Source organism: Protomyctophum parallelum (genome assembly GCF_964188405.1).
Source record: "Protomyctophum parallelum genome assembly, chromosome: 1".
Lineage (NCBI taxonomy): Eukaryota > Metazoa > Chordata > Actinopteri > Myctophiformes > Myctophidae > Protomyctophum > Protomyctophum parallelum.
In genome coordinates, this window is record NC_139697.1 from 87708110 (window position 1) to 87730394 (window position 22285).

General features: G+C 40.1%; 1 protein-coding gene across 4 annotated transcripts in view; it reads left to right on the plus strand.

The window, feature by feature from the left end:
• Window positions 1–22285, plus strand: part of gria3a (glutamate receptor, ionotropic, AMPA 3a) — a 130215-nt gene that overhangs the window by 63559 nt on the left and 44371 nt on the right. For 3 of the 4 annotated variants that reach the window (XM_083782926.1, XM_083782927.1, XM_083782929.1), the window contains exons 9-12: window positions 309–416; window positions 2228–2434; window positions 4088–4461; window positions 7640–7838. In XM_083782926.1, coding sequence (XP_083639052.1) covers window positions 309–416; window positions 2228–2434; window positions 4088–4461; window positions 7640–7838 — 888 coding nt within the window. The remainder of the gene's footprint in view (window positions 1–308; window positions 417–2227; window positions 2435–4087; window positions 4462–7639; window positions 7839–22285) is intronic. The other variant, XM_083782928.1, reaches the window with a different exon arrangement.

A 22285-nucleotide genomic window follows, 5' to 3' on the forward strand; every position in this document is an offset into this window, starting at 1 on the left:
TTGATATATTTCCTGGTGTTGGTATTATCAGCATGCTAGCGTGGGCACAGCCTTCTTGTTATGTAATGAAGTCATTGCTGAGGAGGTTAGCTAGGAATAGAACAATCCTCCGCCTCTATACTGTACATACAGCAAAGGTGTAGCGATCGCCTCCACCAGTGTTATTCTAGCTCGTATGAGCCTGATGCATGATCAATTCTGTCTTCAATTATACAGATAGCGCCTTCCAACTCATCTGCACTTGGAGGCTCTATCTGTAAGCACATGTTTCTTCTTGTAATAACTGTCAATCTCTCTGTCCCTTTCAGATTGGCTACTGGAATGAATACGAAAAATTTGTATATATAGTGGATCCGCAGGTCACCAACGAGTCCTCTTCTGTGGAAAACCGAACAATTGTGGTCACTACTATCATGGTACACTTTTGAAGCAGATTTTAAGAAATGTTCCACCAAAGATTTCTGCCACTCAGGGTCAAGTGTCCATTGTTGCATTCTGTCCTGGGAGGGTAGGATATTTTTCTTGTTGCTTTCCATCCACTCACTACATGTTGAAACAGTCGATTCACAAAAGAGTGCTTCAACTGTATCCGTGTGGGTGACAAAGCATTTAGAGTTTTTACATTGCGGTGGTCTGTTGTAGCAGTGACGTCACAATACCGGCTTTGTTAATGATACAGTAACTATAGAGGTTAGACGCCGTCTATTTGACATTCAGTGTGTGTACGTAAGTAAAAGTGAAGACACATTTTGTTTCCCTCTCATTAAGTAAATTATCAGTGACATCAGGGAGAGAAATAACGCTCAGTCAGTCATGTTGTGAATAATCAATTGGCGCACTGGGGACACTGCATGGGCCCTGCTCTGTCAATAGGACATAAGCAAAGCCTGTTAACTTTTAGTATTCCCTTGCTCAAAACTAATTTGAATTATTTCCCTCTGAATTACTGAATTATATTATATTCGTTACTCTCAGGATATTATGGTCATATGGCTCACAATGCAGTAGTGGCAGGCTAAATCAGCAGTCATCAGTCATCTTTAAATGTAAAATAAGGTATGCCTTATCTTACATTTAAAACCATGACCTTCTTTCTGACTTTGTCTATTATGGTCTCATCTTAGGCAAATTCAGAAAATCTAAGTCAATACATTCTCATTTAGATTTTTGCATAACCAAATAATGTTATATGTTATGCAGGGTTAGGTTAGAAAGCCACACAGTAAGGTGTGTAATTCCATTACTGTGCCAATGCCAATCATGCCTTGTATTTGATATAATGTACTGTACTGTACTGTACTGTACTGTATGGCTATTAGTTCCAATGCATAATAGTCATTTCTATAAGTTCAAGTACAAGTTAGAGTTTGCTGTCTGTCTTTCATTACATTACCATGATTTAAAAAAAAATGCCATACAATGGAAGGTCGAAATCATAGAAGAATCATAGAATCAGAAGGTACTACACAATCTGAACCAAGCCCATATAGAGACGTAAAAAAATAGATTAAGCACAGTAAGTAATTGACCTGACATGTTGTATAATCCAGACATACTTTGGAATTTGTTGCACTATGAATAGTTTGGTTTGGACACAAGTTAAATGCCATTTATTGCGTACATGTAAACTAGGTGCACTTTATATTTAAATGGTTTTCTAGATTTTGTTTGATGGACGGAAGGAAGAAAGGAAGGAAGAAATAAGCCAGAACCATCCCAAACCTCATTGCTGTCGCTGATTTTTACTTGACGAATTGGAAACAGTGCCTCTTTCAACCTGCCTCCCACCCTCTTTTACCAAGCAAATGCAAAGCAGACGAGACCCTCACCCATGCCCTGTTGCCTATTCACATATCCAGATAATATGAGTCACTATAGGACTAGATTAGCATGAGGGAAACCCCCCGCTTTCTCCCCGCTCTCCTGCTTTATATACCTGCTCTGTCCCCATAACAGCTCCCACTGCCCTACGAGGCTGTGCTGGATGGTTGGTGGCTAGCTGCATGGGCCTGTGCCCCAGCCAGCATACCCGTGGGCCGTGACTAACTCTGCATAGTGCTTTTTTTGACCATGCTATTTTGTATTTACCGTTGACTGTGCATTTTTGTTATCCACGCATGTGTGCATGTATAGCCAAGCAAGGCCTTCGTCATGTGAGTGACCAAAGAGGTCTGGCCCAGTGACCACTGTGTATAATGTTTGCTCACCACTATGTCTAACTATACAGGAAGCTCCGTATGTGATGTACAAGAGAAACTTCCTGACGGCGGACGGGAACGAGAGATACGAAGGCTACTGTGTCGATTTAGCTTCTGAAATTGCAAAGCATGTGGGGATAAAGTATAAGCTGTCTGTAGTTACGGACGGAAAGTACGGTGCCAGAGATCCAGAGACAAAGACGTGGAACGGGATGGTGGGGGAGCTGGTGTATGGGGTAAGTGGCGGTCTGCGTTTTGCAGCAAACAGGTAGAAAGGAGGGGGGTGTTGTTATAATGTACAACTATTGTCTATTGTATAGTAGAACAACAGGGGCGTAAACGTTTGAAACCAACAATGCGGAACAACTGATTTATATTTAGACTATTCTAAAAATACAAATACAAATAATAATCCAAAAATAGGGACATCAGGATGAAAGTCATTATAATGTATGCTATTCTTAGTTTGACACAAGAATACCATACAAATGTTTTTTTTTAAGATTTATTTAATGATAATGCAGACATCATCATTTAAAACAATGAATTACAGAATCATGATTTTCTTTTTTTAAAACAAGACAAGACAAAAAAAAAATGAAAACAAAAAGACAGCTAAAACCCCCCACCCCAACCCCAGAAAGGTAAATTACACAGCTCTCATTACTCTGTATTGTACAAAACACCACTTGACAACATCAACTCGGATAAATAAATAAAAATAACAATATAAAAAATAAAAATAAAACAAAATCAACCCAGAGGAGATATTGAAGTTAGAACCTCAAAGAACCTACCCCATATCATTATTGATACTTCAGATTTAGAGAGATGCCATCTATAACTCAAATGGATCACAAGCACCCCCCCCCACCCAGATTCACATTCATATAAAAAAATTGCATCTACTGTACATCAGTATGGCCATTAATTAGCTATTTGCATGCTAATGAGCCAGGAGGTAATAGAGACCATGATTAATGTAAATCTGTGTCGGCCGAGGACATTCGTAACCTGAGCTAAGGTCGAGCTCTGCGTTATATTTACAAATATCATCCTCTCTCTCTCTCTCTCTCTCTCTCTGGTTCTCTCTCTGTCTCTATATCTCTCTACATCTTTATCACGGCAAGTATTTATCACTAATTGATGTGCCCGTAAGGCTTTGCTGAGACCGCTGATGGAGGAGAGTGTCACAGGCTAATTCAAATTTTATGAACTGTTTGCATAAGCTCCTTCACCTCTGTATCCCAACCTTCACCACTTGATTCATGGAGAGGATCTGGAAGACATTCAGCATCACTAGCACTTCCTTCAGTGTTGCAGTGGTAGTGGAGTGCAGCTTGCTAATAGTGCAGTGCAGTGGTTCGGTCATTTAAGACGGCACATTTCACCAGTCTGCCACTCAAATGCTTATTTTTTAACCCATTTAGGCCTGACGTCGAAATAAGAAAAACGTTCACTCTGAACGAATATATATATTCAAAGATTCGTGCTGCTTTTTTACGATTTTTCCAAAATAGCTAAAGCATCACATAATGCTAACACCAAAAGGGGTTCCCGCCCCAAAATATCTCATATTATAAATTACATCCGGTACCACATTGACTGATTATGAGAACATACTAGTATGACATTAGGGACATCAACTTTTCAATTTCAGCATTTCATGTTTTGCATGGTGGTTTGGTTAAACTTTAAATCCCGACTCATACTTAGTCGTATGTGAAAACATTCATGATTATTATTATTTAATTGTTTTGTTTTCTTGCTCGTTTTTCCAGTTGAAAAAAATCTATTACGCCTAATTCTTCTGTGTGTCTTTGTGTCAGACGACTAACTACTGTTGTGCATTGTTGTTGTGCCTATGCCCCCCCCCCCCATTCTTGCAGAGAGCTGATATAGCCGTGGCTCCTCTGACTATAACGTTGGTACGGGAGGAAGTCATAGACTTTTCTAAGCCATTTATGAGCCTGGGCATCTCCATTATGATAAAGAAGCCCCAAAAGTCCAAGCCGGGAGTCTTCTCCTTCCTGGACCCGCTGGCCTATGAGATCTGGATGTGCATAGTGTTCGCCTATATCGGCGTGAGCGTGGTGCTTTTCCTGGTCAGCCGTTTCAGCCCCTACGAGTGGCACCTGGACGAGAACGACGAGGCCAAAGACCCTCAGAGCCCTCCGGACCCTCCCAACGACTTTGGCATTTTTAATAGCCTGTGGTTCTCCCTGGGCGCCTTCATGCAGCAAGGATGCGATATCTCGCCAAGGTTGGTTTTTGGTCGGTCGGTCGGTTGGTTGTTGTGTTCACTTCCCATCACCTCTAAGTTGTCCTCATCATCTCTCTGCATTTTATAGTCTCTCCCATGGTGCATATATGTTATTTTGAGCTTCCATATATTGCCCGTAGCTGTTCCCCAGGCCGCATACTCCACTTCCTGCTTGTCCCCCCCGCACCTCATTGTCTTCCCTAATCATTGTCCCTATATGGCTCTCCGCCTTTATTTCAAGCCGCATGCCTTATAGCAGCGATGCGTTGCATCCACAAGATAACTTATATCCACCATGCTGAGGGCTGTAAAATGCACATGAGGGGTCATTTCATCCGAGTAGTTGCCTGTATACTCCCCATGACTTTTGGAGGGCTACCGTGTTTTTGCTGCATGTCTCATTTTACGCTCATCAACTTGGTGCATATAACGTATTCGACATGGAGCAGCACATCACCATCCATTCTCACCCTGATGAAGCCATTACCATGTCTGAGCCACATCGTGAAGTCTTGTCTCGACAGCTCCTTTTTTATTCATCTCTTTATTCATCATTGTTCTGCTGCCCTTCATGTCCTTGCGGAAGACTCTGAATCTTGTTTCATTCTTCATTCATTCGTCTTGTCTGGGACTTCACAGGATCTGAAGGATCAGTGACAGGAATAGGGGAAGTGCCCCCCACACACACACACACAGATATTAATCACAATTAAAAGGAGTGGAAACGGATGTGCTTTCTTTGTGTAGGAATGCTCTACTCAGTCTACTGTGTGTACAAAGACAAAAAGAAAGAAAAGTAGAAAATATGCATCACAATATACATGTTAACACTGGACGGACGATACAAGACCTTAGTGTTGACCTGTCCTAAACAACAACATTGATGCCGCAGTTTGCAATACAGACGGTGTGTGGAATCAGTGCATCTTCTGGTAATGTACCTGCAGTCTGCACTCTGCATGTTATAATAGGGCTCTGACAGCCTTTTTCTTACACTAATAGTGGCTGTTGACCAAATCAGACTCATTTACCACTCAGCTGGATGGAGCTGAAACATCAGCCAGATCATGTCCTTCTTCTTCTTCTTTATTTAACAAGCATTCCCGAATTTCAGTTTTGAGACATTTACATTACACATCATTCTGTCGGTCATTCTAAAACTAAAACTCAAAACCAAAGCCATATTTTGGCTAATTATATAAACTAGCCCTTACCCGTTGTGAGATATTGCCCCCCCCCCTTGTGGCCGCTGGGGGTACTGCGCCCTGGGTGTGTTTTCGCATTTTTAATTCACTAATAAATTAATTATTAATTTATAATTTGTTAAATTGGAAAAAGGGCTTCGTTCAGACAGACAGACAGACATTCAGACAGATGTTGACTGCATTATAGTATGATGATGATGTTAAATTGGAAAAAGGGCTTCGTTAAGACCTCCATATTATTATAGTCAATGCCTGTGTGAAAAGTGGGAGTGATTGGTGCAGGCGGTGAGGCGATACGGCTGTGTTTCTGACACACATTCAGACAGACAGACATTCAGTCAGACATTGACTGAATTATAGTATGATGATGATGGCTTAGTGGTTGTTGTCAAAGTTATGCAGCCAAAGAAACTGGAGCCAGGTGCGCTCCTCTGCTTGCCTTTGGGCGAGGGTGCTCAGCCGATAAGGTTAACTCAATAAGATGAAATCCACTGAGGTGGAAGGGCACTCCAAAATAAAGATTTGCAAGACACAGCAGGAAACCGATGGATTGTGCCGTCCGGGTAGGGAATGAGACATTACCCCAGGTGAAGGATTTTGAGTATCTCGGGGTCTTGTTCACGAGTGAGGGGAGGGCGGAGAAGGAGATCAGCCGGAGAATCGGAGCAGCAGGGGTGGTATTGCAGTCGCTGTACCGCACTGTTGTGACGAAAAGAGAGCTGCGCCAGAAGGCAAAGCTCTCTGTCTACTGAGCAATGTTCGTTCCTACTCTCACCTATGGTCATGAAGTGTGGGTCATGACCGAAAGAATAAGCTTGTGAATACAAGCGGCCGAAATTAGTTTTCTTTAAAGTACAGTCACCTGAGAGATACTCAGAGTAGAGTCGCTGCTTCTTCGCTTAGGTGGTTTGGGCATCTGGTTATATGCCTCTCGGGCATCTCCCTAGGGAGGTCCTCGAGGCACGTCCCACTGGGAGGAGACCCCGGGTCAGACCAAGGCGCAGTTGGAGGAATCACATCGACTCACTGGCCTTGGAACGCCTCGGGATCCCCCAGGAGGAAGTTACTAATGTTCCTCTGGAGAGGGAAGTCTGGAGCTCTCTGGTGGAGCTGTTCCCCCCGCGACCCAACTACGGATAAGCGGTTGAAGATGGATGGATGTCAATCAGTTACCATTTATTTATTTTTGAAGTGTTTCAGCATTATGCCTTCATCAGAGAGGTTTTGTGTTATTTTCTGTAGAGGTAATTTTACTACGCTAGTTTGTCTGATTAGAATATATTTTACGACCATGCTTTATAGGGTTGGTAACTGATGCTTCACCTACACAGGTAGGTGTTCACAACGTGTCGTGTTACGAGTGTGATGCTTTGTGAGCTTGTAGACCTGCTACTTTTTTTTAACAAATGTTTGGCACAGAATAGGGACATAGGATTCATGAGGACAATGATTAGTGAGGACAGTGGTTAGGCATAATTAAAATGTGGAAAAAAAGGAAGGATTACTCTCTCAGTGATTAGCTCTGGGTATTATACCATAAATTTGAAATAAAGTTTCAGTTAAGCTGCACCTCTGCAATTTTGTCTGCATGTAGGCTATAGGTCAGCAAATGGAAAGAGTTGTTCCAAAATAATGTTGACTGTTCAATAGCCTGACATTCAGCCTGAATTTATCATATATTTTTTAAATCCAGTAAAACAGTTTACCTCATATTCACTCACCAAAGAGGAGTGATTTTCAACAGAAAAACATGACTATGTTTTGAAAATGTCAACATTATTGACAGCAATGACATGCCCAAAATAGGGATTTATTTATTTGTTTTTTAATTTTCCTCTCCTTTCCAATTGTCCACTCTTTAGCGATCCTCCTTAATTGGGCTATGGGGCGGCCTGATGGAACATTTGAAAAGGTGTTGGTTATAGAGCCCCCTGCTTTCATGTCTTCCTGTCTGTCTCGCCTCCCACTCTCAGGTCTCTGTCAGGGCGTATTGTGGGCGGAGTGTGGTGGTTCTTCACCCTCATCATCATCTCATCCTACACGGCCAATCTGGCTGCCTTCCTCACCGTGGAAAGGATGGTGTCTCCAATAGAGAGCGCTGAGGACCTAGCCAAGCAGACAGAGATTGCTTATGGAACCTTAGACTCCGGTTCTACTAAAGAGTTCTTTAGGGTAAGTGTTTCAGCCACACAGCATGACAAACTATAATCTTTTAAAAGACCAATTCAATGTCAACCAGAGGTATTATGCACACAACACAGGTCTATATGAAAGTCTGCCTGTGGGTTTAAGGTTCCATTTTCATGAAAAGTAATAATTTTGGACGTACAGTACAGTACAAGTAAGACGCGCAAACGCGTGAAGCGAACGCAGCTTGTGTGTGTGTGGTTGTGTGTGTGTGTGTGTGTGTGTGTGTGTGCGCGTGTGCGTGTGCGTGTGTGTGTGTGTGTGTGTGTGTGTGTGTGTGTGTGTGTGTGTGTGTGCTACAGCTGCGCCCTGTGTGTGTGTGTGTGTGTGTGTGTGTGTGTGCTACAGCTGCGCCCTCTGGTGGCGGGCGGGTGGTGTAACAGCGGGACAGACACACACATACACAGACATTCAGCCCTTGCTGTCATAGTAAGTGGCTCACTGCGTTCGCAACAAGGTACCCGTCAATATTTAGGCTGAGCATGACCGAAACATGATCCGAAACATTTTGAGATGTTTTCCTGGGAAAAGCATAATCTCTGGTTCCAGTTATTAATTTATGATTTTATTGGCAGGCTGTGATTTGTCAAATGTAGAGCAGTGTTTCTTAACCTTTTTTGGGCCTATCCAATATCCAGGTCCCTTACCACCCTACACCCAATTAAAATATAAGCGTTGCTTTTTATTGTGAAATGTATTGCTTATAGTGGCAACTCAAGCTTACCTTTTGCACTTCTAGCACACTTCCGTCCCAGAGTGTAAATTGTTCCACCCTCTTTTTTTTTTTTTTAAGATATTTTTTTGCGGCTTACGCCTTTTATTTATTTTTTAAGGGACAGACAGTAGGCTGACAGGAAACGGGAGAGAGATGGGGGGATGACATGCGGTAAAGGCCGTGTCGGGTCCGGGAGTCGAACCCGCGGCACACCGCGACTGGATCACCAGTCCGGTGCCCAGACCGTTACGCTACGGCCTGGGCCTTGTTCCACCCTCTTGTCCACACACATGGCTCCAACGCATTGCAGTGGCCAATGAGGCATCTATTTTTTTAATATCTATGGTTATGGTCCTGTCACAGGTTGTTACCGCATGGTGCCAGCCCTGTCACAGGAAGGTCAAGCTCTGTCACAGGGATTTCAGGCCCTATCCCAGAAAAAAACAAAAAAAACAGTGACTTCATAATACTGGTATATGACATAATTATACTTCCGCCCTCCATAGCGCACTTGCCACCGCTGAGCAGCCAGGAATATAAAAATACGACAGACATTTATAGAAGCATCTTTTTTGTATGATTCTCAAAAAATATGTGGATGTTAATCTGAGAACCGTATTCTCTCTTTCTCTGATGTAACGCAGTAAGGTCATCTCTCAAATAATGTGTCACTCATCCTGGCTACTGCATGATTTATCTGTGAAATCAACACTACCTCCTTTGTCTTGTGACAGGCCTTTGTTGTCAAAGCCCGAAGACTGAAGTTTAGACGCATAAAAGTGTCTACCTTTTATCTTCCTTTTTTCCTTTTTTTCCCCAGCATACAGCATCTATTACAGTATCTAAAGCAGGGAGTCACACTAACACAGGCTACATTCACATTTTTGTTGGATACAGGCACATTATGAATGCATCAACTATGTAAGTATCTTTCTGTGGACCAAATGAGATAAAGAAAGAAAGAAAGATTAAATAGATACATTCTTAGCCGTCATGCCAGTCATGAACCAATACAGCCACCCTATCACAGCCAGCCCATGCACGAGCGCAAACCGTGCACGTAACACTATCAAGATTAAGAGTGTCACTTTTTGCGTTCGCGCGTGCGCCAGCACTCCTCCTAGAGCAGTGGGATTTGTGGTAAATGTGATTGTTAGAGAGGGGCACGGTGGCACAGTTGGTAGTGCTGTTGCCTCACAGCCAGAAGGTCCTGGTTTCGATTCCCGCTCGGGGCGCTGTGGGTGCTGGCGGCGTGTTTCCTCCTCCGCGTCATCAGTGCCCATACCCGAAGGCGGGGTTGGCGAAAGGGCCTTTCTGTGTGGAGTTTGCATGTTCTCCCCGTGTCCCCTAGGGTAGGTACCCTCACAAAAACATGCAGTAATCCTGGTCTCTAAACTGCCTCCCCCTGGCCAGCCGGGGCGCCTGATGGAGTGGGAAGGAACTGGTTGGAATAACGTGTTCCTTCCACGCGCTACGTCCAACCAGCGAAACTCCCCCCTGTCAGGTGTAAAGGAGCAACTTGGACACTCATGCATGAAGGAAGCATGAGTTAAGTCCGTTGCTCTCCTCAGGTTGGCGGAGGGTGTGTAGAGCCCAGGATCACATTATGATTGACACAGGGGTGAAAAATGGGTTACAAAATCGTGGGATAAAAAATATATATATTAAAAAAAAGGCAGGAGGAGAGTAGGGGAGGGACCCCAGGCAGGAGGAGAGTAGGCGAGGTGGCCCCAGGCAGGAGGAGAGTAGGCGAGGGGGGGTCAGGCAGGAGGAGAGTAGGCGAGGGGACCCCAGGCAGGAGGAGAGTAGGCGAGGTGGTCCCAGGCAGGAGGAGAGTAGGCGAGGTGGCCCCAGGCAGGAGGAGAGTAGCCGAGGGGGGGGTCAGGCAGGAGGAGAGTAGGCGAGGTGGCCCCAGGAAGGAGGAGAGTAGCCGAGGGGGGGGTCAGGCAGGAGGAGAATAGGCGAGGGGGCCCCAGGCAGGAGGAGAGTAGGTGAGGGGACCCCAGGCAGGAGGAGAGTAGGCGAGAGGGCCCCAGGCAGGAGGAGAGTAGGCGAGGGGACCCCAGGAGGGAGGAGAGTAGGCGAGAGGGCCCCAGGCAGGAGGAGAGTAAAAAATCACTTTCACCTAGAAACTCCATTCACACTTTTTATTATTCAGCTTACTGTGGAGACACATGCTGGAACGTTTTACTTTGAAATGTTTTGTAGTTTCTGAGTTATTTAACTTAAACGCCCAATGCATTCTCTATGGCAGTGGTAACCAACCTTTTCAAGCCCAAGAGCCCATTTTATTCCCAATTGTAAGCCAAGATCTACCACTAAAACGTGTTAGAAAAAACACTTGTTTTTTTGCTATTTCTGACAGGCTCAATGCATGTGCACACATCCACACAAAGACTAAAGCTTAAATTAGAATAAATACTTATAGTAAGTTATATTATCAATGTCAAATAAAATTAAGACAAATGTATTAGAAATAAGAAATATTAGGACAAAAATACAAATAAACTTCTTTGTTGAGTTTTTTTTAAATAAAACAAAATGCAAAGGACATGAATTGCACAATATTTTGTTTCTCATTTCAATGAATATTCACATTGGCAGATGTTCAAATGACATAGGCATAACATGACCATATATATTTTCACAGATATGGTGACATACTCTCAGGGTCAGCCCACCTTTAATGAGACTGCTGTGACTGCACTTTAACCCCGACACGTTGAATACTAAACTTATTTGTAAAGTTCGAACGCCAACTTTTAACCAAACGTGGGAGAAACACTGTGCACGGCTGCACGCACAAATAAAGAGTGCACTCGCGCACGCACATGACGGATTATTATCGATCAAAACAATGCTTAGCGTCGCTTACAAAAGCATGTGTTGCACAGCATGAATGATAAGTAATCACCGACCTGGCTGGATAAATATCAGTGGTCCATATCCATTGTGTGACCTGCTTAACGAGCAACGGTAGGCAGCCGAGTAAGTTAACAGCTAATAGTAAATTAATAGTCTACTGTAGCTGTGTGTCAGATGTTCTGTCTGAAGTAGTCAAAGCCAAGGAGAATGTTACAATTTAATTCACAATCTTGCATCTTGCCCTGCATCGAATATCACATGATAGAACAGCAGGATAAAAACGGATAGTCTGTCTATCATCCATGAGCTAAGCGTCAAGCCCTGTCTAGGACCCACTTCCTTCAAAACTGTGGCTTTCTTGTTCCAATAGTTAGAATCTTCAACTCTCACTGTGTCATGTTTTGACAGCGGCACTAAACATTTTGAAACTTTGTCATAGTGATATTTATCCAGCCAGGTCGGTGATTACTTATCATTCATGCTGTGCAACACATGCTTTTGTAAGCGACGCTAAGGATTGTTTTGATCGATAATAATCCGTCATGTGCGTGCGCGAGTGCCGAGTGCACTCTTTATTTGTGCGTGCAGCCGTGCACAGTGTTTCTCCCATGTTTGGTTAAGTTAAAAGTTGGCGTTCGAACTTCACAAATAAGTTTAGTATTCAACGTGTCGCTATATCATGCTGCGTTCACTCTGACGCTCTGTGCTAGTGTGCTGCCTGCGAGGGGAACAACAGACACACAGGACACAGCACATGAGCACAGAGTGCTAAAAGGGGGAGGGCCGAGGGCGGTGCGGTGGAAGCAAGGGGAACAGATCTTCAAGCTAAAATGCATCGAGCCTCTACACGTTAGCTTGTAGATCTGCTCTTTTTTGCGAACGACATTCTGCTGTGTATTGGCAGTGTATTGGCTGCCCGTCAGTCTGACACTTCGGGATCGACTTGAAAGGTTCCCACGAGCTACTGGTAGCTCGCGAACCCCTGGTTGGTTACCCCTGCTCTATGGCAATAGCACAAACTTTGGCATGCTACTAGTCCTACATACTTAAACCTACCAACCCCATTATAGCCTACTTAGGTTCATCTTACGGTGGACATGTTTGCCTGAAAAGGAATCTTTGAAAGGTGTCATAGTTTTAGAAATATAGTGCTTTCAAATTCACAATGGGGCTCAATGGCAGACATTGGCACGTCAAAAATCACTTTCACCTAGAAACTCCATTCACACTTTTTATTATTCAGCTTACTGTGGAGACACATGCTGGAACTTTTTACTTTGAAATGTTTTATAGTTTCTGAGTTATTTAACTTAAACGCCCAATGCATTCTAGTCTGTGGCAATAGCACAAACTTTGGCATGCTACTAGTTCTACATACAAAATGATGAAAAACGAGGATTAAAAAAAAAAAAAAAAAAAAAAAAACGATGGGCTATAACCCATCGTTTTTTTTCCTCAAATCCTCAAAAATGATGAAAAACGGCGTGCTATAGTATGCCGTACGATATGGGCTATAGCCCATGGTCCAAAATGATGAAAAACGAGGATTAAAAAACAAAAATCAAAAATTCAAAAAACGATGGGCTAAAACCCATCGTTTTTTTCATTTTTTCATTTTTCTCAAATCCTCAAAAATGATGAAAAACGGCGTGCTATAGTATGCCGTACGATATGGGTTATAGCCCATGGTCCAAAATGCTGAAAAACGAGGATTCAAAAAAAAATCTAAAATTCAAAAAACGATGGGCTATAACCCATCGTTTTTTTCATTTTTTCATTTTTTTCAAATCCTCAAAAATGATGAAAAACGGCGTGCTATAGTATGCCGTACGATATGGGCTATAGCCCATGGTCCAAAATGATGAAAAAAGAGGATTAAAAAACAAAATCTAAAATTCAAAAAACGATAGGCTATAACCCATCGTTTTTTTCATTTTTTCATTTTTTTCAAATCCTCAAAAATGATGAAAAACGGTGTGCTATAGTATGCCGTACGATATGGGCTATAGCCCATGGTCCAAAATGATGAAAAACGAGGATAATCTTTTTTTTTCAAAAATTCAAAAAAAACAATGGGCTATAACCCATCGTTTTTTTCATTTTTTCATTTTTTTTCAAATCCTCAAAAATGATGAAAAACGGCGTGCTACAGTATAGTATGCCGTACGATATGGGCTATAGCCGATATCCTCGCGGTGTATAGCGGTGTATGAGAATGGGTGTTGCGGAGGATGAGAGCATTCCTCTCATCCTCCGCAACACAATGCATTCTCTATGGTAATAGCACAAACTTTGGCATGCTACTAGTCCTACATACTTACACCTAGCAACCCCATTCTAGCCTACTTAGGTTCATCTTACGGTGGACATGTTTGCCTGAAAAGGAATCTTTGAAATGTTTCATAGTTTTAGAAATATAGTGCTTTCAAATTTGAGACATTTAACATTGGGCTCAATGGCAGCTCTATAGGCGCGTCAAAAGTCACTTTCACCTAGAAACTCGATTCACACTTTTTATTATTCAGCTTACTGTGGAGACACATGCTGGAACTTTTTTTTTTTTTATGTTTTGTAGTTTATGAGTTATTTAACTTAAACGCCCAATGCATTCTCTATGGCAATAGCACAAACTTTGGCATGCTACTAGTCCTACATACTTACACCTAGCAACCCCATTCTAGCCTACTTAGGTTCATCTTACGGTGGACATGTTTGCCTGAAAAGGAATCTTTGAAATGTTTCATAGTTCTAGAAATATAGTGCTTTCAAATTTACAATGGGGCTCAATGGCAAAAATGATGAAAAACGGCGTGCTATAGTATGCCGTACGATATGGTCCAAAATGATGAAAAACGAGGATTAAAAAAAAATCAAAAAACGATGGGCTATAACCAGGGGGGCAGTCAGCCAGATATTTCGTGAAGCCTCATTTGAAATCGGTAGTTCATTATAATGGCCTGTTGTGGCGCTGGACTGGACCCAAAAAGCCCCATAGCTCCATAGAGGCCCATGTATTTTGGCCCAACTTCACCTAGACTGTATTACCTTAATAAACATGGTCATGAATACTTTCTTCTTCCAGTCACTAGTTTAAAGTCTCATTTCTAATGTCATAATATTCTTTTTGGAAAATTATGGTCCCATTAATTAAAAAAATTACCATGAAGAAAAAAACCCATCGCGTATGTTCTGAGGGGCGTGGCTACCGTTACAGTCTAAGATCGGGATTCCCCTCCCACTCGAGTCAAAATAAAAACCAACGGAGAAGAAGGGGGGAAGTCCCGCCTCGTTGTCTGGGCAGCCAATGGCCAGCTGGTCCAAAACGGAGCCAGCCAATGGCCAGCTGGTACCAAACGGATCTAGAAAGATGGCGACTTACAGTGCAGGAATAACAGGCTTCATTTTACGTCCATGTTAGACCCGGCGAACGCTTTGTCCATATTTTTTACAGTCTATGGCTATAACCCATCGTTTTTTTAATTTTTTCATTTTTTTCAAATCCTCAAAAATGATGAAAAACGGCGTGCTAAAGTATGCCGTACGATATGGGCTATAGCCCATGGTCCAAAATGATAAAAAACGAGGATTAAAAAAAAAATCAAAAATTCAAAAAACGATGGGCTATAACCCATCGTTTTTTTCATTTTTTCATTTTTTTTCAAATCCTCAAAAATGATGAAAAACGGTGTGCTATAGTATGCCGTACGATATGGGCTATAGCCCATGGTCCAAAATGATGAAAAACGAGGATAATCTTTTTTTTTCAAAAATTCAAAAAAAACAATGGGCTATAACCCATCGTTTTTTTCATTTTTTCATTTTTTTCAAATCCTCAAAAATGATGAAAAACGGCGTGCTACAGTATAGTATGCCGTACGATATGGGCTATAGCCGATATCCTCGCGGTGTATAGCGGTGTATGAGAATGGGTGTTGCGGAGGATGAGAGCATTCCTCTCATCCTCCGCAACACAATGCATTCTCTATGGTAATAGCACAAACTTTGGCATGCTACTAGTCCTACATACTTACACCTAGCAACCCCATTCTAGCCTACTTAGGTTCATCTTACGGTGGACATGTTTGCCTGAAAAGGAATCTTTGAAATGTTTCATAGTTTTAGAAATATAGTGCTTTCAAATTTGAGACATTTAACATTGTGCTCAATGGCAGCTCTATAGGCGCGTCAAAAGTCACTTTCACCTAGAAACTCGATTCACACTTTTTATTATTCAGCTTACTGTGGAGACACATGCTGGAACTTATTTCTATTTTTATGTTTTGTAGTTTATGAGTTATTTAACTTAAACGCCCAATGCATTCTCTATGGCAATAGCACAAACTTTGGCATGCTACTAGTCCTACATACTTACACCTAGCAACCCCATTCTAGCCTACTTAGTTAGGTTCATCTTACGGTGGACATGTTTGCCTGAAAAGGAATCTTTGAAATGTTTCATAGTTTTAGAAATATAGTGCTTTCAAATTTACAATGGGGCTCAATGGCAAAAATGATGAAAAACAGCGTGCTATAGTATGCCGTACGATATGGTCCAAAATGATGAAAAACGAGGATTAAAAAAAAATCTAAAAACGATGGGCTATAACCCATCGTTTTTTTCTTTTTTCATTTTTTTCAAATCCTCAAAAATGATGAAAAACGGCGTGCTACAGTATGCCGTACGATATGGGCTATAGCCCATTGTCCAAAATGATGAAAAACGAGGATTAAAAAAAATTCAAAAATTCAAAAAACGATGGGCTATAACCCATCGTTTTTTTTTTTTTCTTTTTTTTTTCAAATCCTCAAAAATGATGAAAAACGGCGTGCTATAGTATGCCGTACGATATGGGCTATAGCCCATGGTCCAAAATGATGAAAAACGAGGATTAAAAAGAAAATCAAAAATTAAAAAAACGATGGGCTATAACCCATCGTTTTTTTCATTTTTTCATTTTTTTCAAATCCTCAAAAATGATGAAAAACGGCGTGCTATAGTATGCCGTACGATATGGGCTATAGCCCATGGTCCAAAATGATGAAAAACGAGGATTTTTTTTTTTTTCAAAAATTCAAAAAACAATGGGCTATAACCCATCGTTTTTTTCATTTTTTTTCAAATCCTCAAAAATGATGAAAAACGGCGTGCTATAGTATGCCGTACGATATGGGCTATAGCCCATGGTCCAAAATGATGAAAAACGAGGATTAATTTTTTTTTCAAAAATTAAAAAAACGATGGGCTATAACCCATCGTTTTTTTCATTTTTTCATTTTTTTTCAAATCCTCAAAAATGATGAAAAACGGCGTGCTATAGTATGCCGTAAGATATGGGCTATAGCCCATGGTCCAAAATGATGAAAAACGAGGATTTTTTTTTTTTTCAAAAATTCAAAAAACAATGGGCTATAACCCATCGTTTTTTCATTTTTTCATTTTTTTCAAATCCTCAAAAATGATGAAAAATGGCGTGCTACAGTATAGTATGCCGTACGATATGGGCTATAGCCGATATCCTCGCGGTGTATAGCGGTGTATGAGAATGGGTGTTGCGGAGGATGAGAGCATTCCTCTCATCCTCCGCAACACAATGCATTCTCTATGGCAATAGCACAAACTTTGGCATGCTACTAGTCCTACATACTTACACCTAGCAACCCCATTCTAGCCTACTTAGGTTCATCTTACGGTGGACATGTTTGCCTGAAAAGGAATCTTTGAAATGTTTCATAGTTTTAGAAATATAGTGCTTTCAAATTTACAATGGGGCTCAATGGCAAAAATGATGAAAAACGGCGTGCTATAGTATGCCGTACGATATGGTCCAAAATGATGAAAAACGAGGATTAAAAAAAAATCAAAAAACGATGGGCTATAACCCATCGTTTTTTTCATTTTTTCATTTTTTTCAAATCCTCAAAAATGATGAAAAACGGCGTGCTACAGTATGCCGTACGATATGGGCTATAGCCCATTGTCCAAAATGATGAAAAACGAGGATTAAAAAAAATTCAAAAATTCAAAAAACGATGGGCTATAACCCATCGTTTTTTTCATTTTTTCATTTTTTTCAAATCCTCAAAAATGATGAAAAACGGCGTGCTAAAGTATGCCGTACGATATGGGCTATAGCCCATGGTCCAAAATGATGAAAAACGAGGATTACAAAAAAAATCTAAAATTCAAAAAACGATGGGCTATAACCCATCGTTTTTTTCATTTTTTTTCAAATCCTCAAAAATGATGAAAAACGGCGTGCTATAGTATGCCGTACGATATGGGCTATAGCCCATGGTCCAAAATGATGAAAAAAAAGGAAAAAAAAAAAAAAAACAATGGGCTATAACCCATCGTTTTTTCATTTTTTCATTTTTTTCAAATCCTCAAAAATGATGAAAAATGGCGTGCTACAGTATAGTATGCCGTACAATATGGGCTATAGCCGATATCCTCGCGGTGTATAGCGGTGTATGAGAATGGGTGTTGCGGAGGATGAGAGCATTCCTCTCATCCTCCGCAACACAATGCATTCTCTATGGCAATAGCACAAACTTTGGCATGCTACTAGTCCTACATACTTACACCTAGCAACCCCATTCTAGCCTACTTAGGTTCATCTTACGGTGGACATGTTTGCCTGAAAAGGAATCTTTGAAATGTTTCATAGTTTTAGAAATATAGTGCTTTCAAATTTACAATGGGGCTCAATGGCAAAAATGATGAAAAACGGCGTGCTATAGTATGCCGTACGATATGGTCCAAAATGATGAAAAACGAGGATTAAAAAAAAATCAAAAAACGATGGGCTATAACCCATCGTTTTTTTCATTTTTTCATTTTTTTTAAATCCTCAAAAATGATGAAAAACGGCGTGCTACAGTATGCCGTACGATATGGGCTATAGCCCATTGTCCAAAATGATGAAAAACGAGGATTAAAAAAAAATCAAAAATTCAAAAAACGATGGGCTATAACCCATCGTTTTTTTCATTTTTTCATTTTTTTCAAATCCTCAAAAATGATGAAAAACGGCGTGCTAAAGTATGCCGTACGATATGGGCTATATAGCCCATGGTCCAAAATGATGAAAAACGAGGATTACAAAAAAAATCAAAAATTCAAAAAACGATGGGCTATAACCCATCGTTTTTTTCATTTTTTTTTAAATCCTCAAAAATGATGAAAAACGGCGTGCTATAGTATGCCGTACGATATGGGCTATAGCCCATGGTCCAAAATGATGAAAAAAAAAAAAAAAAAAAAAAAAAACAATGGGCTATAACCCATCGTTTTTTCATTTTTTCATTTTTTTCAAATCCTCAAAAATGATGAAAAATGGCGTGCTACAGTATAGTATGCCGTACGATATGGGCTATAGCCGATATCCTCGCGGTGTATAGCGGTGTATGAGAATGGGTGTTGCGGAGGATGAGAGCATTCCTCTCATCCTCCGCAACACAATGCATTCTCTATGGCAATAGCACAAACTTTGGCATGCTACTAGTCCTACATACTTACACCTAGCAACCCCATTGTAGCCTACTTAGGTTCATCTTACGGTGGACATGTTTGCCTGAAAAGGAATCTTTGAAATGTTTCATAGTTTTAGAAATATAGTGCTTTCAAATTTGAGACATTTAACATTGGGCTCAATGGCAGCTCTATAGGCACGTCAAAAGTCACTTTCACCTAGAAACTCGATTCACACTTTTTATTATTCAGCTTACTGTGGAGACACATGCTGGAACTTATTTTTATTTTTATGTTTTGTAGTTTATGAGTTATTTAACTTAAACGCCCAATGCATTCTCTATGGCAATAGCACAAACTTTGGCATGCTACTAGTCCTACATACTTACACCTAGCAACCCCATTCTAGCCTACTTAGGTTCATCTTACGGTGGACATGTTTGCCTGAAAAGGAATCTTTGAAATGTTTCATAGTTTTAGAAATATAGTGCTTTCAAATTTGAGACATTTAACATTGGGCTCAATGGCAGCTCTATAGGCACGTCAAAAGTCACTTTCACCTAGAAACTCGATTCACACTTTTTATTATTCAGCTTACTGTGGAGACACATGCTGGAACTTATTTTTATTTTTATGTTTTGTAGTTTATGAGTTATTTAACTTAAACGCCCAATGCATTCTCTATGGCAATAGCACAAACTTTGGCATGCTACTAGTCCTACATACTTACACCTAGCAACCCCATTCTAGCCTACTTAGGTTCATCTTACGGTGGACATGTTTGCCTGAAAAGGAATCTTTGAAATGTTTCATAGTTTTAGAAATATAGTGCTTTCAAATTTACAATGGGGCTCAATGGCAAAAATGATGAAAAACGGCGTGCTATAGTATGCCGTACGATATGGTCCAAAATGATGAAAAACGAGGATTAAAAAAAATTCAAAAAACGATGGGCTATAACCCATCGTTTTTTTTAATTTTTTAATTTTTTTCAAATCCTCAAAAATGATGAAAAACGGCGTGCTACAGTATGCCGTACGATATGGGCTATAGCCCATTGTCCAAAATGATGAAAAACGAGGATTAAAAACAAAATCTAAAATTCAAAAAACGATGGGCTATAACCCATCGTTTTTTTCATTTTTTCATTTTTTTCAAATCCTCAAAAATGATGAAAAACGGCGTGCTATAGTATGCCGTACGATATGGGCTATAGCCCATGGTCCAAAATGATGAAAAACGAGGATTAAAAAGAAATTCAAAAATTCAAAAAACGATGGGCTATAACCCATCGTTTTTTTCATTTTTTCATTTTTTTCAAATCCTCAAAAATGATGAAAAACGGCGTGCTAAAGTATGCCGTACGATATGGGCTATAGCCCATTGTCCAAAATGATGAAAAACGAGGATTAAAAAAAAATCAAAAATTCAAAAAACGATGGGTTATAACCCATCGTTTTTTTCATTTTTTCATTTTTTTCAAATCCTCAAAAATGATGAAAAACGGCGTGCTATAGTATGCCGTACGATATGGGCTATAGCCCATGGTCCAAAATGATGAAAAACGAGGATAAAAAAAAAATCAAAAATTCAAAAAACGATGGGCTATAACCCATCGTTTTTTTCATTTTTTCATTTTTTTCAAATCCTCAAAAATGATGAAAAACGGCGTGCTACAGTATGCCGTACGATATGGGCTATAGCCCATTGTCCAAAATGATGAAAAACGAGGATTAAAAAAAAATCTAAAATTCAAAAAACGATGGGCTATAACCCATCGTTTTTTTCATTTTTTCATTTTTTTCAAATCCTCAAAAATGATGAAAAACGGCATGCTATAGTATGCCGTACGATATGGGCTATAGCCCATGGTCCAAAATGATGAAAAACGAGGATTAAAAAAAATTCAAAAAACGATGGGCTATAACCCATCGTTTTTTTTAATTTTTTAATTTTTTTCAAATCCTCAAAAATGATGAAAAACGGCGTGCTACAGTATGCCGTACGATATGGGCTATAGCCCATTGTCCAAAATGATGAAAAACGAGGATTAAAAAAAAATCTAAAATTCAAAAAACGATGGGCTATAACCCATCGTTTTTTTCATTTTTTCATTTTTTTCAAATCCTCAAAAATGATGAAAAACGGCATGCTATAGTATGCCGTACGATATGGGCTATAGCCCATGGTCCAAAATGATGAAAAACGAGGATTAAAAAAAATTCAAAAAACGATGGGCTATAACCCATCGTTTTTTTAATTTTTTAATTTTTTTCAAATCCTCAAAAATGATGAAAAACGGCGTGCTACAGTATGCCGTACGATATGGGCTATAGCCCATTGTCCAAAATGATGAAAAACGAGGATTAAAAACAAAATCTAAAATTCAAAAAACGATGGGCTATAACCCATCGTTTTTTTCATTTTTTCATTTTTTTCAAATCCTCAAAAATGATGAAAAACGGCGTGCTATAGTATGCCGTACGATATGGGCTATAGCCCATGGTCCAAAATGATGAAAAACGAGGATTAAAAAGAAATTCAAAAATTCAAAAAACGATGGGCTATAACCCATCGTTTTTTTCATTTTTTCATTTTTTTCAAATCCTCAAAAATGATGAAAAACGGCGTGCTAAAGTATGCCGTACGATATGGGCTATAGCCCATTGTCCAAAATGATGAAAAACGAGGATTAAAAAAAAATCAAAAATTCAAAAAACGATGGGTTATAACCCATCGTTTTTTTCATTTTTTCATTTTTTTCAAATCCTCAAAAATGATGAAAAACGGCGTGCTATAGTATGCCGTACGATATGGGCTATAGCCCATGGTCCAAAATGATGAAAAACGAGGATTAAAAAAAAATCAAAAATTCAAAAAACGATGGGCTATAACCCATCGTTTTTTTCATTTTTTCATTTTTTTCAAATCCTCAAAAATGATGAAAAACGGCGTGCTACAGTATGCCGTACGATATGGGCTATAGCCCATTGTCCAAAATGATGAAAAACGAGGATTCAAAAAAAATCTAAAATTCAAAAAACGATGGGCTATAACCCATCGTTTTTTTCATTTTTTCATTTTTTTCAAATCCTCAAAAATGATGAAAAACGGCATGCTATAGTATGCCGTACGATATGGGCTATAGCCCATGGTCCAAAATGATGAAAAACGAGGATTAAAAAAAAATTCAAAATTTCAAAAAACGATGGGCTATAACCCATCATTTTTTTCATTTTTTCATTTTTTTTTCAAATCCTCAAAAATGATGAAAAACGGCGTGCTATAGTATGCCGTACGATATGGGCTATAGCCCATGGTCCAAAATGATGAAAAACAAGGAAAAATTAAAAAAAAACAATGGGCTATAACCCATCGTTT